This window comes from Chelonoidis abingdonii, chromosome 1 (genome assembly GCF_003597395.2).
Source record: "Chelonoidis abingdonii isolate Lonesome George chromosome 1, CheloAbing_2.0, whole genome shotgun sequence".
NCBI lineage: Eukaryota > Metazoa > Chordata > Testudines > Testudinidae > Chelonoidis > Chelonoidis abingdonii.
This window is the reverse complement of record NC_133769.1, coordinates 109,661,499-109,683,417: the sequence shown is the minus strand read 5'-3', so window position 1 is coordinate 109,683,417 and position 21,919 is coordinate 109,661,499. Positions and strand designations below refer to the sequence as shown.

At 44.5% G+C, this 21,919-nt stretch overlaps 1 protein-coding gene across 1 annotated transcript in view; it reads left to right on the top strand.

The window, feature by feature from the left end:
* The window catches only part of KDM7A (lysine demethylase 7A), a 103,046-nt gene that overhangs the window by 21,819 nt on the left and 59,308 nt on the right, over positions 1-21,919 (top strand). The window contains exons 2-4 of the mRNA XM_032783160.2: positions 1,401-1,486; positions 15,920-16,037; positions 16,952-17,112. Coding sequence (XP_032639051.1) covers positions 1,401-1,486; positions 15,920-16,037; positions 16,952-17,112 — 365 coding nt within the window. The remainder of the gene's footprint in view (positions 1-1,400; positions 1,487-15,919; positions 16,038-16,951; positions 17,113-21,919) is intronic.

Here is a 21,919-nt window from a genome sequence, read left to right as displayed (position 1 = left end):
CTTACTTCTGTGCTACTGCTGGTGGTGGATCTGCCTTGAGAGCTGGGCTCCCAGCCAGCAGCCACTGCTCTCCGGCCACCCAGCTCTGAAGGTGGCGCTGCCACCAGCACCAGCGCAGAAGTAAGAGAAGCAGTACTGCAACTCCCCCTACAATAATCTTGCTACCTCTTCCCTCCCACAACTCCTTTTTGGATCAGGACCCCTACAATTACAACACTGAGATTTCAGATTTAAATATCTGGAATCATGAAATTTAAGATTTTTAAAATCCTGTGACTGAGAAATTGACCAAAATGGACTGAATTTGGTAGGGCCCTATTTATGATAAAGAGCGGTTTTTATATCTTTCATCACTGTTGATGAACAAGTCACATACTTTGAAGAGAGAGGAATTCTGCCAAACTTTGGATGCCTCTCAGCAAAAAGAGTATTTAAACAATACATTTTGTCTTGAGAAAATTCTATATAAACACTGCTTTTCTAAATCATTAATCTCTAGTGATGCAAAACCTGCAAGATATCGCTATCAATACTTCAATTCATATCCAGCCATCTTGAATAGAAAAATTGATCTTTTCCAACACTGCTAGGTTTTTATAGCCATCCATATGTGTTGGTGTAATCTTAACAAGAGAGGAAATAACCTGCTGTAATGTTTGGTCTAAATAATGTATTTATAAATGGACTAATTGTAGGTATTTTATAACAAGCATTATAAAAAAGTTTATTTATTCAAAAGGATGCATATGTTTTGCAGATCAGAAGAATACACTTAGTGTGGCCGCTTTTAGCTGCTGTTGCAAGGGAAAGTATAAGGAAAAATGAATAGTATACCTTATTTCCCTGTGATGTTTGAGAGACTAGCAGTCTGTGTGCTTTAAGAAAATTTTTTTTTGTACAATATGCTACCAAAGACATGCATTGCCACATGAGAAGCAACAAAGCTTCCATGATGTCTTCTGTAATCTACGAGCGCTTAGACTTCAGTAATACATTTTTTCTGGCTTTGCTTTAATTACCTTGCACACCCTGCTTCTTGTAATTAAGATCAAAGCATTTGTGTAGTTACACTGTGGAATTTACTTCCATCTGGTTACTTTTTATCAGATACTTTAATGGTATTCCCAATTAAACTTTGATTTGCATATTGTTAAAGTCGCTGTATAGATGTTGAAAGTGACAAGTATAGTTTGGCTCTAGAGTGGAGTCTTAATGTATGTAGTTCTGACTGTGTAAAGCTACAGTATGGTCTGGTAAATGTTGCTAAACTTAACATTGATTTTTTTTTTTTTTTTTTTTTGGGTGAGGCGGGATAGAGAGGAAAATAAAAGGACTCAGACTCTTGAGATTTTTTTTTTTTTATTCTCATGAGCATTGAAAACAATTTTTTTTCTTTTCAGCTGTGTCAAAGTAGAGGAGCACCATGCTGTTGACATTGATCTGTACCACTGTCCCAACTGTGCAGTTCTGCATGGACTATCCTTAAGTAAGTACTGAATGCTCAAACAAAGATCAAGGGTGTAAATGACTATGGATATTCTTTCCCCAACCTGGAACTGGAAAAAATTGTTTGGAAGGGCATTCAAAATTTAACAGGCTATTTATGGCTAATTTGAAGTGTTAAAAAATAGTCTGGGAAGGTTCACATGATGCATGGCAGCAGATAAATTGGGCTAGAGCACCTGCAGACTTTTTTCCTAACTCTCATTATCCCATAAAAATGTAAACTACAACTAAAGATCAAACACAGAGTAATTTAACTGAATATTTGGATTGTGACTGGAGTTTGAAGAAAACAAAACTGAGTTATAGGGGAGAGAGGACAGTAGTCACTTTTTAAGTGACTTGAGTGTAGGCAGTGATGGTGCATCATTCTTCTCATGCTTCGTTGGACACTGGTGAAAATAGCCAGGAAGTGAAAACTGACCAAAATCCTAAAGGACCACACTATAAAAACAAGGAATTCTTATTCAAGTGATTGCTCATGTTCATTCCATTGTAGGTGTGTGTGCTTGCCACACGCACCAGTGACGGAAGTTTTCCCCTCAGAGATATTTGTAGGGGACTGGCTCTGGCACCCTCTGGAGTGGCGCGCATATGCAGTGGTATAAGGGGTGCCATTAGCTCCCCCCTCCCTCAGTTCCTTTTTACCGCCTGTGATGATGCTGGAATGTCTCCTTGCCTCGGCAAGTTTACGTCTCTCAGCTTTGTCTACTTGTGAATCTTTTGTATACAGTTGTTTAAAAACTTGAATAGTATTATAGTTCCAGTAGTGTAGAGTTAGTAACAGTTGATTAGTCCTGGACAGAACTTAGTCTACGGATGGGTCATATCCTGGTCCCTGGGCTTCAAGCCTTGTGACTAGTGCAAGAAACCTATGCCAGTCAGTGATCCCCATGAAAGCTGCCTAAAGTGCTTGGGGGACCCACATGAGCAACAAGCATTATATCTGTAAGAATTTCAGGCCACAAACGAAAAAGGAGCAGGACATTCATCTTTGAGCGCTCCTTATGGAGTCAGCCCTCGCACCGGCATCGGAGCCGACTAGATTGGACTCTGAGCACTGCCGCCTCGGCATGGAGCGTGCCGCTGGCACCAACCTCAGACTGGCGCTGATCCCATCCCAGGTACCAGCTAAAAAGCAGAGAGGCTGGGAAAGGGCATTTTCCTGTGTCCTATAAAGGGAAGGAGAGAGCTGGAGAAGAGAAAAGACCCACGAGGGGCAGCTCTTTTGCTGTGGACTGTCACCAGGCTCCAGCATCTATTGAGCTGTCGAGTCCCCTTTGATCCCCGGAAAGCGGCAGAGGCACTCGGCGCCTGGTGGTGCTGTCCATACCAGAGGTCTTTCAGGTCACTACAGAAATATTGTTCCTTCTGGTGCTGTCCACACCAACTTCTGAGGTGCCATGTTCAAAGGGAAAACCTGCCCTAGGATCCTTCCAGAAGTCTCTGTCAGTGCAGGGGGTACCCCACCAGTGGTCACCTGAACAACACCACCAGCCCCTGGATGCAGGTCGGCTTACCTGCCAGAGTTCCCGGCATGGTTCCCCGGTCTGTAGGCAGTGTTTACCGGGATCCCAGCGTTGATCATCGGCTGTCTGGAGCAGACTCTTGGAGGTGTGTTGCCAGAGCACTGACACTTGGAGTGTCCCAAATCTACGGTTTGCCGGTACGGATCTCCACGGGTGCATTGATGGTCTCCAGGACATCGATTCTCTTGCTCCCAGTCCACGGAGTGGCACCGTTCTCATAGCATGAAGCATCAATCGCGGCACCGAGAGACATGGTCCTGGTACAGCTCCCCAGCAGAGGTCTGCAAAGAGAGCCGACAGGAACAGGGTAGACAGGCAACATCAGTCCCGTTCTGGTCTCCCAGACAAGCCTCCTCTTCCTAAGGTTCTGAAAACGAGGAGCAAGACCTAACTGCAGATCAAGGCCACCCGCTGGGGCATTGGCATTTCCTTCTGGGCCCCCAGGAGCTGCATGGCTCCAGGGCCAGTGGCCAATCCCTGACACCTGTGGAACCCCTGATCCTGGCCAACTCCTGACACCTGTGGAATCCGAGGGCATTTTCCCAACCATTGCAGGGGCATTGGTTGGTCTCAGGGGCATCGGAAAGACTGTTGGTCACAGTCTCCTGCCCACCCCCTGACTTGGAAGCGGAGTTAGAGAAAGCTTCCCAGGGACAGCCAGCTCTAGTCGAGGCTCTCCTGGCAGTGGAGTTACCAGGCCCATCTATACCTGCTTCCTCCTTACCTTTGCCTGATGAGGCGTTAGCGGGCCCCTCTCACACGGTCCCTCAGGATGACACAAAAGCCCACCAGGAGCTTTTGAAGAGGATGGCGCTGAATCTCGGGCTGGAAGCAGAGTTGGTGGTGGAGCCTTCAGACTCCCTGTTCAACGTGCTGAGTGCAGCAGCCCCCTTTGAAGGTGGCATTACCAGTACACAAGGGAGTTGTGAAACTGATCAAAGCCCTTTGGGAAACCCCCTCCTCCCTGCCCCCATCTCTAAGCAGGCAGAGCGGGAGTACTGCGTCTCTGCTAAGGGGTTTGAATACCAGTACCTACTCGCCACCTCAAGCTCACTCTTAGTGTCAGTAGCCAATGAGCATGATAGACAAGGCCAACTGGGATCAACCCCTAAGAATAAGGAGGTGAAGAAGCTCAATCTTTTTGGTAGAAAGATTTATTCTATGGCCAGCCTCCAGCTAAGAGTGTCCAAACATCAGGCCTACTTGGCCGCTATGATTATAACATCTGGCAGTCCATGGCCAGGTTCTCAGAGTCACTGCCTGAGGAGCCCAGGAAGGAATTCCTGGCTATTCTGGAGGAGGACAGAGCGGTAGCTGGGACAGTCTTCCCAGTGGCCTTGGGTGTGGCAGACTCCACATTCTGGTCTATGGTTTTGGTCATTTCAATGAGACTGGTTGCAGTCATTGGGTTTAATGGCAGAAGTTCAGCAGTCCATCCAGGACCCTCCCCTTTGACAGCTTGGTGCTGTTTGCAGAACAGACAGACAGCAAGTTAAAGACTCTCAGGCCCCTTCATGGTCGCTGGTGCTGTACACCCTGCTTGCCAGTGAGGAAGCAGTTCAAGCCGCAACAGTCCCACAGGTTTGAGGTCCCTTCCTGTTCAGAGTCCTTCAGTAAAAAGGGCAGGGGCTGTAAGCACTGGCAAAGCCATCAGCTGGCCTCCTGAACTCACTTGAGATGTACCCGCACCCAACTGGGTAATAAGCAGGCATTTTGAGGGTGCACTGAAGTGTAATCTTCCATCCTGTGTCTTGGATCTAACATCCCTGTGTTTTTTTTGTTTTTTTTTTTTTTTGATCCGCCTGTCTCCCTTTCTCCCTGCCTGGGCCTCTACAACATCAGACCAGTGGGTCCTCAGCGGAGTAGCCGGGAGGTATATCCTCCCTGTCTCTCTTCATCTATCCTCCTCACGAGCATCTTCTCGCTCAGGAGTTGCAGGGCCTTCTGCAGGTGGGAGCAGTAGATGAAATTCCTCTTCACTTAGGGGGAAAATGATTTTACTCCTATTTTTTGATCCCAAAGGCCGAAGTGGGTCTACGCCTCATCCTCGATCTGCAGGGCGTCAACAAATACCTCAAGAAATTGAAGTTCTGCATGATGTCCCTGGCGTCCGTCATTCCTTCCCTGGATCTGGGAGACTGGTACCGTATGCTTGACCTGAAGGATGCCTGCTTTCACATATCGATATTTCAGGGACACAGATGGTTCCTATGTTTTGTAGATGGTACCACCCACTGTCAATTCACGGTGCTCCCCTTTGGCCTAGCAGTGGCACCAAGGGTATTCATGAAGTGCATGTCGGTGGTCGTGGTCTACCTCAGATGTCAAGGTATCAAGATCTACCTGTACCTCGACGAATGGCTCATCAAGGGCTGTTCCAGGTCCAGTGCAGTGTCAAGTAGTTGCGGGGTGGGGGCAGAGCAGGGGTGGGGCCTTGGGGGTACAAAGGGGTGGGTCCTGGACGGAGTCAGGAGAAGCACCCCCCAGGAGATTAGAAACGCTGCACCTATGCCGTATTGGCACTGTGGCCACTTCCTAACGGCCTGGACCTACTCTAGCAGGATCAAGGTTGGCTCTTGCACCTGAACCTCACCTCTCTCCAACTCATGGCTTGGATGCTGCATGGTTGAACCTAGAGGAATGAGCCTGCTCTACTCAGGTACAGCAGGTTCTTTTGGAGAGCAGAAGGCCTTCCACCAGAATGACTTAACTAGCAAAGTGGAAGCATTTCACCTGCTGGCATCAGAGGAGAATATCTCCCCGACCCAGTTGTCCTTGCAGTCCATCCTGGATTACTTGCTTCACGTGAAGCACCAGGGCCTTGCCTTTTCCTCAGTCATGGTGCACCTGGCAGCCATATCAGCTTTCCATCCCCACGTCCAAGGTAGATCTGTATTCTCACATGAGGAGATGATCAGTTTCCTGAAAAACCTTGAAAGATGTTTTCTGCTGATCCGGGGCCCGGTTCTCCAGTGGGACCTTAACTTGGTCCTCTCCAGGCTCACAGGGCCATCGTATTCCTTGTAGCTATTGCTTCAGTGAGATGAGTCTCTGAGCGTAAAGCCCTCACTTCGAAGCCCCTGTACATGGTGTTCTACAAGGACAAGGTTCAGCTGTGGCCCCATCTGGCCTTCCTGCCAAAGTTGGTGTCTTACTTCTATGTCAACCAGAATATCTTCCTCCCAGTGTTCTGTCAAAAGCCTCACATAGCGAACGAGGAGAAATGCCGCCTGCACACTCTAGATCAGTGGTTCTCAAAGCCAGTTCATCACTTGTTCAAGGAAAGCCCCTTGCAGGGCAGGCCAGTTGGTTTACCTGCCGTGTCTGCAGGTTCGGCCGATCGCAGCTCCCACTAGCTCTTCGCTGCTCCAGGCCAGTGGGGGCTGCAGGAAGGGCGGCCAGCACATTCTTCGGCCCACGCTGCTTCCCGCAGCCCCCATTGGCCTGGAATGGCCTTAAATTGCTTTTGCATATGGTGGGAACCCTGTCTCCAAGCTTCGTTCCAACACCAGTCAGTGGACACCTGGTCACCTCTCCCTGTAGCATCCTAGCAGCCATGAGTCGGAGGCTGTTTACAGTGTCTTTAAGAAGGCTCCCTGATGGGAGATTATCTTCTTCTAAAATCTATTGTTTTCTAATGGCCCTGTAACCTGAATGGGCCCTTCCCAGCTAGACTGACAGTCTTTTGCCTAGTGAGCGTTCCCCAGGTGTAAACACATTTGTGATGCAGATACATAGTCAATATTCCTAACTTCAGATACAAAAATGATACACGCATACAAATAGGATAATCATACTCAGTAAATCATAACCTTTCCAATGATATCTCACTTGACCTGTCTTGCATAAAATACATCATGAGTATGTAATAATCATGTAATATTACTGTGAAGAATATGGGGTGCAGTGCCACACTTTCCTCTTATGTTTTTGTAATTTTTCTCATTGCCGGTCTCCATTCCAGTTTCCTGATTTTATAAACAAATCCCCACACATCCCTATTTGAACCTAAATCTCTTAGGAATTAGCCTGAATCTCCTAGGAATTGCAAAATAAACCATCATTCAAACACAGTGCCAGCAGAGACTTCTCCATCCATTTCCTCTTCATTAGCTCCGTGGTGTAGATCATAAGTGAAAAGACGAAAAACTTCACATCATTCCTTGATGGGTTACTTGCAACCCTCAGTGGACAGATTTCCTGAGCAAGTAAAAAAAACAAAAAAAAAACAGGGAATCATTTGGTTGCAACTTAACGTTAGTGATTGCAGTTATAGATAGCATCGGATATCTTTGCCAAGAGCTGAGCCAGTTAAAAGCACGGGTTACTAGAACAACCAAGTACCTTGAAGAGTTAGAGAAGAGACACAGAAAGCAAAAATCTGAAGATTGTCTGCTAGTAGGCGCTGAAGGCATCTTCAGTTCCTTGATTTCCCCTGAATATTCAATCTCTTCTCCAAAAGAAGACAAGGTAAAAATCAGCATGACCTGTTGTCTTCTGGATTCCCAGCCAATAGTGAGCTATGGTTCAGCCCTGAAAAATAAAGGATAAGTTCTATATGCTGTACCCTCCCAAGTTCAAGGTTGTGTACAATGGGTCACCTATATGTGTTTCGCCTGAAGATAAACAGGGATTTCTGGTCATGGATTGGCAAAATTGAATCTGTTCTGAGCAGCTGGATATATTTCAAACATTTTTTCTCTGTGGTTTTGTTTTTCTTTATTTCCTGACTGGGTCTTCATGGATTATAAATGAAGTGACACAGTATCTTTTTGATAAGGGGTAATTTTGGCAGTATTTCATCTAAAATTACGCTATTATGTGGCCATTTTATTATGGGATTACACTGACTATAGTATCATTCCCATATTTCTTTGCAATAACAGAATTAAGATAGAATTTTAGTTTTTGCAGCTCTCTGAAGATGGATGTGTGGGGTTCAAGTTTAATCTCACACACTTACATTTTTTATAAATTAATAGGAGAGGTACATATCAGACTTCTCATTTTTTTTTTTTCATTTGTATTATAACTTTGCTGAGGCAGGGAGGAGTTTCAAAGGTGATCAAATAGTCTGTTTTGAAGTAAAGGCTCATAAATTCATCCTACTGCAAGGTTCACCCAATACTCCCTAGACTCATAGCTTGATTTCTGTGTTTGATAACTTTTGAACTTTGTAAGCACGTCACACAGGAATTTTGATATACAACATACTTTGTTATGCTGTTTGATTCTTACCACATTTTAAATATTTTGGGTTTTTCCTCCCAACGAGATGACTCCTGTATACCGTAAAGTTTGCACAATTTCTTACTCTAGGTTTCTGGGAAACTGGCTTCTATTAGACTTCTATTTGGTCTCTAGAAAATGTTCAAAATGAAATACTCTGGATCATTAAATCAGTACCTGTTCCTGTAATTTAATGGCTAGTTTGGGATTAAATTACTATAAAAAGAAAATAGTAGTCTTTGTGGAGGCAAACTGTGCATATGTTTTCCTCTTGTGAGCATATTTAAATTGTGCTGAGAGTGGATGGAGCAGGTTCTTCCCTTTTCATTCAGCCCTAAGAGCAAAGAGGTATGTATCTTGGAGTGTAATGATTAAAATGTTTTAATAATGGAGAGAAGAATATTGAATGGAAAAGAGTAAATCTTGTGAAATGCTTATGTAGATGACGGCCTGGGCTTGGTTTTTTAAAGGTAACCTCTTCTTGTTAAGCTCTTACCTAGGGAAATGTTTTTTGGATGGAGTTTTGAATTTTATTCTAAAGGTTTATCTGGATTGATTTCCTGCCCCCCAACCCCAATTCCCTGAGGATATTTGAGAGCTTGCTGAGAGGTTGGGTAACTGACCTTTCTCTGAATGACATATGGAGATTACACCTAAGACTCCAGCTTTGCCTGCCTTTTCTAGAATGTTTCTATTCTGTATGGGTGTGACATCTGCTCCTCAATTAACAACATTACAGATGAGTTGTTAAAGTTGTTACAGCCCTGATTGTTTTGGAAAATTAATCTCTTGTATAGGATATAAAATGTAATTAATAGCTTCAGGATTAGCAACCTTTAGTTTAGGGTCTAAAAGCCTAGTTAATAACCACACCAGTGCAAAAAGGCATTTATCAATTCTCTAACCTTTCATCACTGTGCACCTGTCCTATGGATCAAAATACAATATAGTGCATGTAAATATCCACTAACCTCCTCCAACTTTTTGTCCACCCCCTCTCTGAAAGTGTGATGTGATTTTTATATAGATAGGGAGAGGGAGAGATGGATGGATGTTTTTTGGGGTTGGGTGGGGAGGGAGATAAGGTAAATTACAAAGCCTGACTGCTAATAAATCCTGGCTCTGCCAAATCAAGGAGAGAGATAAGTTCCAAACTTAAGTACGCCTCATGAATGTTCAGTTGACAGCCTCCTTCTTAGAGCCCTGCAACCCAACCTCAACCCAGTGGGACCTAACTACAAGAGTCAGGCCTTGCAGCACTTCTCACCACACACAACACAGCAGAGAATGGCAGACAGCAGAGCAGGCTGTTTCATCCATTGCTGTATTGACTCTATGGGCAAGAGGCAGCAGGGCCAGCCCACAACATTTTGGCACCTGAAGTGAGGAGCTCAAATGATGCCCCCGTGTCCCATCGCTTAGGCCAAAACTTTGAAAGGTCTCAATTCTGCCTTCTTCCTCTTCTGCTCCTCTCATGGTACTGCTCTCTTACCTATCCCAATAAAGAGAACTAACAACTTAAAATGCCTTGTTCAAAAATTGTAAGTAACACTTAACTTTCAGTTGCTTGAACAGCAAATGTAACTTTTCTTGTCTGCATAGTAATGTGTCATTTTTATCTGTTTGAATAATAAAAGTGGTGCTTTCTGTGCCTGCTTGGTTGCAAAGATTTGAATTGCTTCCTGAAGTTCCACAGTCTGGGCCAGCTGATGCTCTATTGAGAAGGTTGCAAGGCTGACCAGCCTCTCCTGTGTCATTGTGGAGCATACTTGTGTTTTTATTAACTTCAGCTTGGAGAAGCTGTGTTCTCCATTGGCAAATGTTTCAGGAAGTGTTAAAAATATGCGCAGAGCAACAAAAGCACCTGGAAAGAGGTTGGTCATCTTATTTGTGCACATATATTCCAGAATAGCCTTTGGAGTTGATCCTGCTGAAATGTATCTTGAAAGGGCTTTCAGTTCATCACCTAAATCACTGCACATCTATATCGCACATGTCATCGTGTGTAAACACTGTCTCTAGAGCCCTGCATTGCTGGTGTAGGTCTTCAGGTATAGTGAGGAGTTTTGGACTATCATGCAACATCTCAAATATACTGCTGAGTTCCTTGAGCTGCGTGAAACGTTCTTCAAATAACTGTATTGCACAATCTAGCACCTGGTTAAAGGATTCAACTTTGAATTGTTGTTTGGGGTCTCTTATGGGATTATCCTGAGCCTTGCAATCAAAATGTCGTCTTCTTCGGTGACTCTTGTATTCTTGAATGGGTGGGAAAATAGCTTCGGTGTGAAGTTTCTCTGCCAACTTCTGTGCGCTCTTCAGAACGTTTTGAAATCCCTCATCTGACTGGTAAGACTGTAGGTATGACTTTGTTTTGTCCAGTTGTTCTATTGCTTCAGATATATCAAGGTCAACACCTTGGAGTTTCTTGCTTACAACATTTATTTCCAACAGTATGTCATGCCACAGCACTAAGCCACACAGAAATTTGAAGTTATGTATGTTTCTGGTGATTCCATTTCCCTTTGCCACTGTTGTCTCATGAACAGTTCCGTCATAGTGTTATCCTCCATAATGGCAACTGTGGCATCATCTTTCTTCCCAATTTCGTGTTTGATAGGCTTTGTGGCCTCCACTCAACTTTCCCATCATGTGGCACTCAGTGGTTTCAGTGTTAGAGAGGATGTTCACAGATGTTGCTTCAAAATTTGAATTGTTTTTCCAAGATAGTGGTGTGTGTACATTTCTTGGGTGGTGACTCTTAGATGCTCCTGGAGTACAGCATCAAACTGGTCCATCAGCTCCACAATTTTAAGGAAGTTTCCATTGTTTGGACATACAGCTGATCTGAAGTGCCACGCAGTGCTAGGTTTTGGGTAGCAAGCATTCTCACAATGGCAATGAGCTTTTTCAGAACATTTTGCAAGTAAAGAGTCTCTGATGCAATCTTCCCTTGATGCTAATCATCTATGGTGGCCTTTAACCATAGTCTCATCTCAAGCTCTTTCCACTTATGGAATGCTCTCTGGTGATTTGCTGCTTGCTCATGGCATGCCAGATTTTTTTCCAGTCCTTTGTTCCTGTAGAACCCAATGTGGCTGCAATGTTAGACTGGAAGATTTTACAACAAAATCGGTATGCAGCATTCTGGGTTTTTGAGTACATAAGCTATGGCCTCTCCACTTTGTCACCGTTGGGGATTTCCTGCCAATAACATGTTGGATGGAAACTTCTATTTTCATTGTCTTTGGGGAACATGAAGTTTTTCATTTGCTGTGGCCCATGCAATACAAGGAAGTCCCTCATTCTACTGCTCAAGTGAGTCCACAGTCTTCGATCATCTAGACTTAAGGAACTAAACTCAGCAGCAGCTGTTTCTTGTGTGTGCACCATACTCTTCTCTGATTTACACTTTTTTCCTTCAGGAATGTGCATGGTTACATCCATTTGAGATGGAGATATGGATGCTGCAGTAGTCCAAGTCCACTCAGTCCTACTTCTTGTTCAGTCAATTGCTAAGACAAACAAGTTTGTTTACATTTTACAGGAGATAATGCTGCCCTCTTCTTATTTACAGTGTCACCAGAAAATGAGAACAGGCATTTGCATGGCACTTAAAATAATAATAATAATCCCTCTTACTTGAAATTGTTTTTTTCAAAATAATTTTGAAAGAAGCTTAAACATAATTATGTTCAGATTAAAAGGAAGTTTTATCGCAGTTCTAGGGAGTATATTCATTATGGATATTTTCCCACCTAATCATTAAAAGATTGTTCACAACAATTTAACTTGTAAGACTAAAGGTATAAAAAGTGCAAACTCCATATTACCAAATGTCAATTAAGGCTGACTTCTGGCTCACCAAAGAATCCACTATGCTAATAAAGGCAGACTTCAGTACCTAAAGAAACTCCGCTGTGTAGTTTAAATATGTAAGGATAAAATTTACTCAATTTATTTTTCACACTTCAGCTGAAGTGTGCGCTCCTGACTTGACAATGCATGGCATCTTATGGGTATGCAGTTTGACTATCCACGTCAGCTTGACTTGTGCACTTATCAGATATTTCATCCATGTTTTTAAAAATGTGGACCACCATATCATATTCCTACTCCTACTGTGTAAACATGCTGATCACTGCAAATGTGTTTTGGTTGAGGGTTGCGCTATTGCCAACTCGAAGCATTTCAAAAATGAGTAATCATGAGTAGCTTAAAATAGTGGTTTTTTAAAAATTACTAATAAATTTTGCGTTCTTATTCTTTGCCTACTGGTTTTGAAGCCTTTAGGTTACACTTGGGTTATGTTTTCAAGCTTCTCTCCCTAATCATGAGGGCTAGCACGTTTTTTAAAGCTGAGGCTCTCATATAGTCAGTTCACTGTAGGATCAGGAGCTCCCAAGAAAAACATTGCTCATGCATGTTGGCAACATTGCTTTTCATCTTGTTTCAACCTCTTCCAGATCTCATAGGTCCAGCCTGTTTCTGTTGTGGTGGCACCTAAAGACCCCAAACAGGATTAAATCCCCATTGTACAAACAAATAACACTGACAGTCCCTGCCTAAAATGTAGATTGTGATTTTTCTGAGACAATAGTCAAGGGTCAAACAAAGAGGCTAGGGGAGGGCAGGTAAGAATAGTAAAGGTGTGTTTTACATAAGCGGTTTCTGGTCTGGTGTGCAGAATGTAAAAATCTTAATTAAAACATTTATTAAAATAATGCTTTATCCTATACTATCTTAAAATGAACTTCTGGCCCATTCTCTGTCACTCCTTTCCCTAAAACATCCCTGCTTCTCCAGTGGATTTCCTTAGTCCATTTTTAGTGTTGTAATTATGGCAGGGCCTTTCTTGTTTGCATTGGTGAGGGGACAAATATTTTTTCCTTCCACTTCTTAAAGTTCACGTTTTTTACATGACGTGTCCATTCTAAATCACAAAAATCAAGTAATTTGTTTTTTAAACAATAAGGTTATTGTACTTTATTTTCTTATCTGCTTGTGTATTGTTCTAGTGTCTCTTACTGGATTTTGCCAAATATAGAAAATAATTTGACAGATAAATAGGTGCTTTTCTGTATTGAATATTCTCTCCTATTCAAGGAAGCATGATACACCTCCTCCCTAAGTACCAAGTGGTGAAAAAGAATAAATATTATTAATTCCCAGATCTCAGATGTTAAAAACTGATTGTAAACATCAGTACTGCCCTGTAAAAATAAATGTATTTATGCAACTACTGTGTTCTTTCATTGCAGTATATTATTACAGCATAGATGAATTTTGGTGGAAGTGCTGTATGTTGCAAATCGTCAAATTAGTGGCTAGTACTCTGCATTATTCAAATTATTATTTATGATTAAGGAAGTAGATTTGGAAAGTTAATTAAAACTTGCTTCAATATTCATGGGGTACTACTCAGTATTTGAATAGTCTACTCATTAAACTAGCTCTACAACACTGATTTTCAGGTTAGCAAGTCACTATAAACGTCACATGTTTAATTGAGCCAATTTATTTTCCTAAGTGTCTTTTAAAGGGCACAGTTTGTTGCCTCTACAGAAAACAATACATCATTAGGAATAATTACCTGTCATGTATAACGACTGGGAGATGCAAATAGATTAATTAGCTGTCAATCAGTGCTGGACTGCAGCTGGTGTTTCTGAAAAACCATCAGCAAAAAATTCTAGAGCTTATTAAAATAAAGTAAAGACAGATTTTTTTTTTTTTTTTTTTAAATAGTGTGTTCAGACTTGCTAGGTTTTATTGCAGTCTTTGATGCAATATGAACTTTATACAAGAGCTCATCCTAAATTTATTTAATATTTGGAATTATGGAATATTTGGTTAATTCATTTTGGTTTGAATTAAGGATCCAATAATATCATATTAATAAAACTGTTTAGATGTCAGATTTTGTTAGCCAGGCTTTTGTCTCAATTTTTGAGACACCATTTGAGTTAGCAGGCTAGTAACACGAGCTCTTTCCTTTTCAGCAGATGTAACCAAGTTCCTGATCAATACTAGAGTAGTAATTATTACATTACACACTTGATCTCAGTATATATCTTGGGGGCAGCTGTCTTTATTAGCAGCTATCAAATACTACTGATCACAATTTGACATAGTTTTTATTTTAGAATTAATCAGAATAAAATAAGCATAGCCTGAGTTTTAAGTTTTTTGTTCAACTTCCCTCAGTAACTGGTACATTGCAGATCAATAAAAAGGTAGTGAGAAACTAGGACTAAACTCGGCTGAAGTTCATTCTAAGCTGACGTGATATGATCCTTTTTACTGAGGCACCTGGTTGGGAATTTATTTGGGGTTTGCAGCCACTGAAATGATAGAAGCTGAGTGCAAGAGAATCAGTGTTCATTGTGTTGGTAGAAAGTGCTAATAAAGTGTTGGTATTCTTTGCCATCAAATTCATGGTTGAACGGTTGTTGCTTCTAAAAGAACCCTAGCCATTCTGTCTGAATTACTGTGCCAAGTGGTTGATAGCAATTAAGAGTAATGCGTGAAGGGATTAAATGGGTTTGAGGACAGGTGATATTCAGTCATTTTATGTTAAACGGGGAAGCTTTTAAGATTAAGTAAATTTTGTCAGTGTTTCAATTCTCTTAAAACAAAAAAAAGGGACATAAGAGACTGCATATAATTCCTTTGTGACTTTGTATAATTTTTTCAGTTAACGTGTCTGATTTGTAATGGTGCAACTGGCAAAGCAATTTGTATGAGGACTTCTAGTTTTACATTTGTGTTTAGCTCTAGATGTCTAAAGCCTTTGTATGAATGTAGCATGTAGCTAATAGAAGAGAACCAAAGTCAGTTGCCCAAAACCATAAAGGAACACCTATTTATCCTTTTGTTTTTATTAATATAAAATCATCCACCTGGAGCTTGATGATTGTATGTTGCAGTTGCACTTAAATGTTTCAATCAGGTCGGGACACTTTGTGCTAGGCACTGTACAAACATAATAAATAACAGTCCCTACCCAAAAGAGCTTACAAACTAAAAGACAAGATGTAAACAGTGGATGGGGCAAACCAATAGGGTGAGGGATACGATTAGTGGGTGAGGGTGGAGTAACCAAAAAGAAGTCATTTTAATAGTAGCCAAAGACTAGATTTTCATATGTTTATACAACTGCTAGCATATTGGAAACCCCGCTCAGGATTATTGGGATGTATTGGTCTATAGTAATATAAATATTAAGTAATAATTTAGCTCATCTTAAAGATGTAGGATGGAGCTTGTGGTTAAAATGTAGGACTGAGCATTAGGAAACCTCAAGTTCTATTTCTGGTTCTTCTGTAGGCTTCCTGTTTTAGTTTTCTGGGCAAGTTTCAGGCTGTTAGTGTTTCTATTCCCTTATTACAGGAATGTTGAATCTTAAATCATTATTCAGACACTGCTTAGAGATTCCCAGATGGAAGGAGCTATAGAAATGCAAAGGATTAATATTTTGTTATTACCATCATAATATTTTCAAGACGACTTGGTTTTATGCAAGAGATAAAGTCAACTGAATTAAAAATAGACTGTCTAATTAACATGGTTGGTTCACTGATGGAACATCAGCCAGTCTGACCCATGCCATCAACACTGACTAATTTTAAGTTTAATCCTTAACAAAAAAAATCTAGTGAAGAAGAGGAGGAACTGGCACAGACATGACTACACAGAGTTTGATGATGGTTCCAAACCAGTCCAAGCTGGAACACGGACTTTTGTTAAACAACTGCAGGCTCGCTCATTCCCAAGGTATGGAAACTTGCTTAGAAGTCAAATCATAAAAATGGGGAAAACCTTGAGTATTGATCATGTCTAAAATGTCTTCCTAACGTGCCTCCACAAAAACACCGCTATCACAAAAAATCTTCCTACATGTCTGAGATCTAATTTTTTTCATCCAGCGTTTCATATTCATATATTTGCCTTCAAGGCACCTTGTTGTAGCATCCATCAATCAAATTACTACACGTGGATGTAATTTCCTCTGGAGTCTATTACTACCAACCAGTATTGTTAGATGGGTTGCCCCTTAGCATTTTCAGCCCGTCTGGTCCAGGAAACAAGAGACTCAGAAATCACTTCCCATTTTCTCTCTCTAATGTAGACCACAAACATCGGAACAGTGGTTTATCTAGTCCCAGATGCTTCAGAAGAAGGTGAAGGAGATCCCCTGGTGCACAGTTATGTAATAACTTGGTCATAAAAGAAATTTCTTCTTTATTCCAGCAGTTAAGGGTTGACTTACTCTCTAAAGCATGATGACTTATATCTCTTTTAAAAGAAAATGCTTTTTATTCTAATATATCAATATGTTGTCCTTATCTGTATAAGTGATTTTTTTTGAATCCTCCTAAACTCTTGGCTTCAATGACATTTTATGGCAGAGTTCCCCAGATTAATTATACATATAAAAATGTACTTCCTTGATTTGCTTATAAATTTTTGTTTTTTAGTTTCATTAAATGTAATCAGCAGGCTTGCCTTTACCTTGAGTACTTAATTTAATACAATTATATCCACTTATTTTAATTTGATTTATATTAGCTATGTAACTCCAATAAGATGTTTACTTGAAACCTAACAAAGCTTTTGTTAATTTCTCTTTCAAACAAGTTTACTGTTTTTTCAATGCTAATATTTTGATTTCTTCCCCCTCCCCCTAGTGCTGATGAAATCATTTTGAAAATGCATGGCAGCCAGCTGACACAAAGATACCTGGAGAAACATGGGTTTGATGTTCCTATTATGGTTCCTAAATTAGATGGTCTTGGGCTCAGACTTCCTCCCCCTACTTTCTCCGTTTTGGATGTGGAACGCTATGTAGGTAAGGGACTTCCTGGAATATGTGTGAATGCTTCAGTGTAGAGTGAATTATATGCAATAAATATTTGCACGGTTACAACAGTTAAAGGATACTATATGCCTAATCTAAATTAAATAGTTCTTACCAGAAGGTTGGCAAGGGTAAATTAGACCTACCAATTTGGATTTTGTTTATGGTATGCATGTGGGAATTGTGTGCCTGTAGCTGTCAACATGACAACTTGTGCCACAAGTTGTCATCAAAATGTGTGATGACTGAAATGTTGAACAGCTGTGTTTTGTTCTGCAGCACACCATAAGCAACAGATTGTAATGGTTTTTGAGGATGTTTTCCTACACTGTGAATCAGATAAGCTAGTTTTGCAATCTGTACTCTAATGGTGGGGATGGGGGGCTTTGTTACAAATTTTAAAAATGGTTTGTCGCACAGTGAGAACGTCTTTTAAAGGATTTTACATTTAACAATCATCTGTTGCTGATGGTGCATTGCACAACAAAGCTTTTGCATATGTGAGGATGTCCCTAGGATGTCTGGGGTATTGGGGAGAAGGTCCTTACCTGGGCTTCTTATGTGGCTGTGGGGGTGAACTTAGGGAGAGAGGGATGCTACCTTCCAAGCTGCCCCAAAATGCAATCTCCCCACCTACACTGTTAATACATGGATGTTATAGCTGCAACTTGAGTCCAGTGACTCCCAGCTGCTTCATCTCTGGAACCCTCTGCTGCTCTCTGCCCCTTCCCGTCCAAGGAGCAGAGCAGCCTGAGAGGGAAAGAGAGGAGCAGACAGTAGATTTCAGATAGGTGAGGAGGGAGGGAGGAAGCTGCAGGGCAGAAATATTCACAGTTGGTGGATGAGGGAACAGGAGGAGACTGAAAGCTCAGGGTCAGATCAGTTTCCTCCCTCTTCACCTCTCTTATATCTGTAGACTGAGGCCTTGGCTACACTTACAAGTTGCAGCGCTGGTGAGGGGGTTACAGCGCTGCAGCTTACTCGGTGTCCACACTTACAAAGCTCAGCCAGCGCTGCAACTCCCTGTTTGCAGCGCTGGCTGTACACCTGGGTCTGCTTCCGGTGTAGCGAGACCAGCGCTGGTGATGCAGCGCTGGTCATCAGGTGTGGACACTCACCAGCGTTTTTCTTGGCCTCCAGGGTATTAGGACTTATCCCAGCATTCCTTTTCAGCCTCTCTGGTCAGGCTTAGCACTCCACTGCCCTGGGCTCAGAGCCTGGAGAGGAGGGAGAGCGGGGCTTGCCGGAGCTCCGTCCGGGAGAGCGGGGAGAGCGGGGTTTGCCGCGCTCCGGCCGGGAGAGCGGGGAGAGTGGGGCTTGCCGGAGCTCCAGCCGGGAGAGCGGGGAGAGCAGGGCTTGCCGGAGCTCCGGCCGGGAGAGCGGGGCTTGCCGGTGCTCCGGCGCGGAGAGCGGGGTTTGCCACGCTCCAGCAGGGAGAGCGGGGAGAGCGGGGCTTGCCGGAGCTCCGGCCGGGAGAGCGGGGCTTGCTGCAGCTCCGGCCGGGAGAGCCGGGAGAGCGGGGCTTGCCGCAGCTCCGGACTGGGGCTCAAGTGGGGGTCCGAGCGAGCTCTGGGCTCTGAAGTGACCCCGAGGGACCAGGCTGTAACTTTCTGCTCCGTGACACCCCAGGGTGTCCTCAGAGCGCTGGCTGGGTCACTCAAGTCTCCCCCAGGTGCCCCGTCCAGCTGGACTCGTTGCAGGGGGCCGGCGGCTCTGAGGTTCACTCCCAGCAGCCGAGGAGGCCGGGGGGCTCCCCCCAACAAGCCAGTGTGACCCTAAGGGGGCTGACGCGCTGCAGCCCCCCACCCCCAGAGCTGGGAGCACGCACCAGGCCTGTGTCTCCATCCCAGTTGGGTTCGGGGGTGTCTCCCCACGCTAGGGCTTGCCCGGTGCTTGGGCGGCTGACAGTCCCCTCTTTTCTCAGCTGGGCAACCCACAGCCGGAGCTGCCAGGGGGGCTGCAGCAGGGCTGGGGGTTGAGGCTCCGGTGGGCAGAGTCCTCAGTGCTCCCAGTGCCCAGCAAACACCCAGTGTCTTGCATTCCCGCCCCTGGGGGAGGCATCACTCCCAGGACGAAGTGGGAATGTTCTCAACGTTGTCTCTGAAGATGGTGTGTGCCTCAGTTTCCCCTCTGTGCGACTCGATAGCTAGGTGATGCAGGATAAGGTGCAGCGACCCCTAGAGGGCAGGGGTGATGGCCGACGGTCTGCAGAGAACGGCCGACACCCTGTAGCCGGCAAGGGTGGTAACTGACGGGCCCCCTGCACTGCAAGGATCAGCCAGACGTGCTGGAGAACAGACCAGGTGCCCTGCTGGCCCGGGAAAGAGACAAAGCCGGGGGCAGCTGGAAGGGGTCAGTCTCCTGGGACTCGGGGGAAGGCCCCTGGGCTCTGCCCCCCCACCCCCAATGCACTTTGCTGAGTGTCCCTGGTGGGTGCTAACCAGCCCTGTCCTACGCTTTTCTGTGATCAGTGGCCACTGGCTGCTCTGCTCCTGGGGGACTGGGTGAATTTTCTCTGTGATTTTTTTCCCCAGCACCTGGTCTGCCTTAACCCCCCTGGCCAGCAGGTACTGAAAAAGCCAGACAGGGACCCAGCCTGACCCCCCCCCCCCCACGAGCCCCGTGTTCAAGATGTGTTCAGACAATGGTAGACATGCAGGCAGACCACTACCGTGGATGCCTCAGTCCATCCCAAAACTCAGCACATTGTGCCCCAATGTTTCCTCAAAACACCCTTCTCCAGCATCCTGGTGCTTACCACCACCAACTGCCCCCAACACCAGTACGTTCACCTCACAGCCCTGATAACTACGACCGTTACCCAATGCACTCAACACCCATCACCATGCAGCATTTTAATCCCCAAGTGCAGCAGCAGGCAGTGCCCCAAGTGCAGAGCAGGCAGTGCCCCAAGTGCAGCAGCAGGCAGTGCAGAGCCCTCAAGGAAGAACATATTCAAACCTGTGAGTGTAATGCTAATCACCGTACCCCCCTTCCTGTTTTATGTATTGTATTTTTAATAAAGGATTTCTTGTCTTTTTATTCACTGTTTATTATTACAGAAACTGTAACATCTACTACAAGTAAAAAATAGGAACTGCAAATCAATGAAACCACTGCAAGTAACTGCTGTGAGCAATGCTCTTAACTGCAGTGGAAGGCACCCAACATTACTGTTGGCTTTCAGCCTCAAAGTGCTCCTTTAAGGCATCCCTTATCCTTGAAGCACTGTGCTGGGCCTCTCTATTAGCCCTGCTCTCTGGCTGGGCAAATTCAGCCTCCAGGCGTTGAACCTCGGAGGCCCATTCGTCACTGAAGGTTTCACCCTTCCCTTCACAAATATTATGGAGGATACAGCACGCGGTTATAATCGCTGGGATGCTGCTTTCCAACACGTGTAGCTTCCCGTAGAGACTTCTCCATCTCCCCTTCAAACGGCCAAAAGCACACTCCACAGTCATTCTGCACCGGCTCAGCCTGTAGTTGAACCGGTCCTTGCTCCTGTCAAGCTTCCCTGTATACAGTTTCATGAGCCAAGGCATTAACGGGTAAGCGGGGTCTCCAAGGATCACAATGGGCATTTCGACATCCCCAACTGTGATCTTACGGTCTGGGAAAAAAGTCCCTGCCTGCAGCTTCCTGAACAGGCCACTGTTCCGAAAGATGCGTGCATCATGCACCTTTCCAGGCCATCCTGTGTAAATGTCAGTGAAACGCCCACGGTGATCCACAAGCGCCTGGAGAACCATTGAGAAATACCCCTTCCGATTAATGTACTCGGATGCCAGGTGGGGTGGTGCCAGAATAGGAATATGCGTCCCATCTATTGCCCCTCCACAGTTAGGGAAACCCATTTGGGCAAAGCCATCCACAATGTCCTGCACATTCCCCAGAGTCACGGTTCGTCTGAACAGGATGCGATTAATGGCCCTGCAAACTTGCATCACCACTATTCCAACGGTCGACTTTCCCACTCCAAACTGGTTTGCGACCGATCGGTAGCTGTCTGGAGTTGCCAGCTTCCAGACTGCAATAGCCACCCGCTTCTCCACTGACAGGGCAGCTCTCAGTCTCGTGTCCTTGCGCTGCAGGGTTGGGGCGAGCTCAGCACACAGTCCCATGAAAGTGGCTTTTCTCATCCTAAAGTTCTGCAGCCACTGATCGTCATCCCAGACTTGCATGACGATGTGATCCCACCACTCAGTGCTTGTTTCCCGAGCCCAAAGGCGGCGTTCCACGGTGCTGAGCACGTCCGTTACTGCCACAAGCAATTTAGTGTCAGGCGCGTCAGCCGAATCTATTTCATCATCTGAGCTCTCCTCACTGTCACTTTGGAGCATAAGGAATAGCTCAACTGCCAGACGTGATGTGCTGGCAACATTCATCAGCAAAGTCCTCAGCAGCTCGGGCTCCATTTCTTACTGAAATCACGCGGCAGACTCACAATGGCACCAAACGGCTGAAAAGGGAAGCGATGCACCACAGGTCGTTGGAACAGGAAGCGGAATGACCCGCACCCTTCCGTCCCCTTCCCACAACCCACAGCGCCAAAATGGGACGAGGTGCTCTGTGGGATAGCTGCCCACAATGCACCACTCACAACAGCGCTGCAAATGCTGCAAATGTGGACACACTGCAGCGCTGGTCGCTGTCAGTGTGGACACACTGCAGCGCTGGCCCTACACAGCTGTACGACCACAGCTGTAACTACCAGCGTTGCAAAAATGTAAGTGTAGCCATACCCTGAGGAGCCAACAGTTTATCTGATCCTTCCCTTATAAGTTTTTTTTTCTGCTCC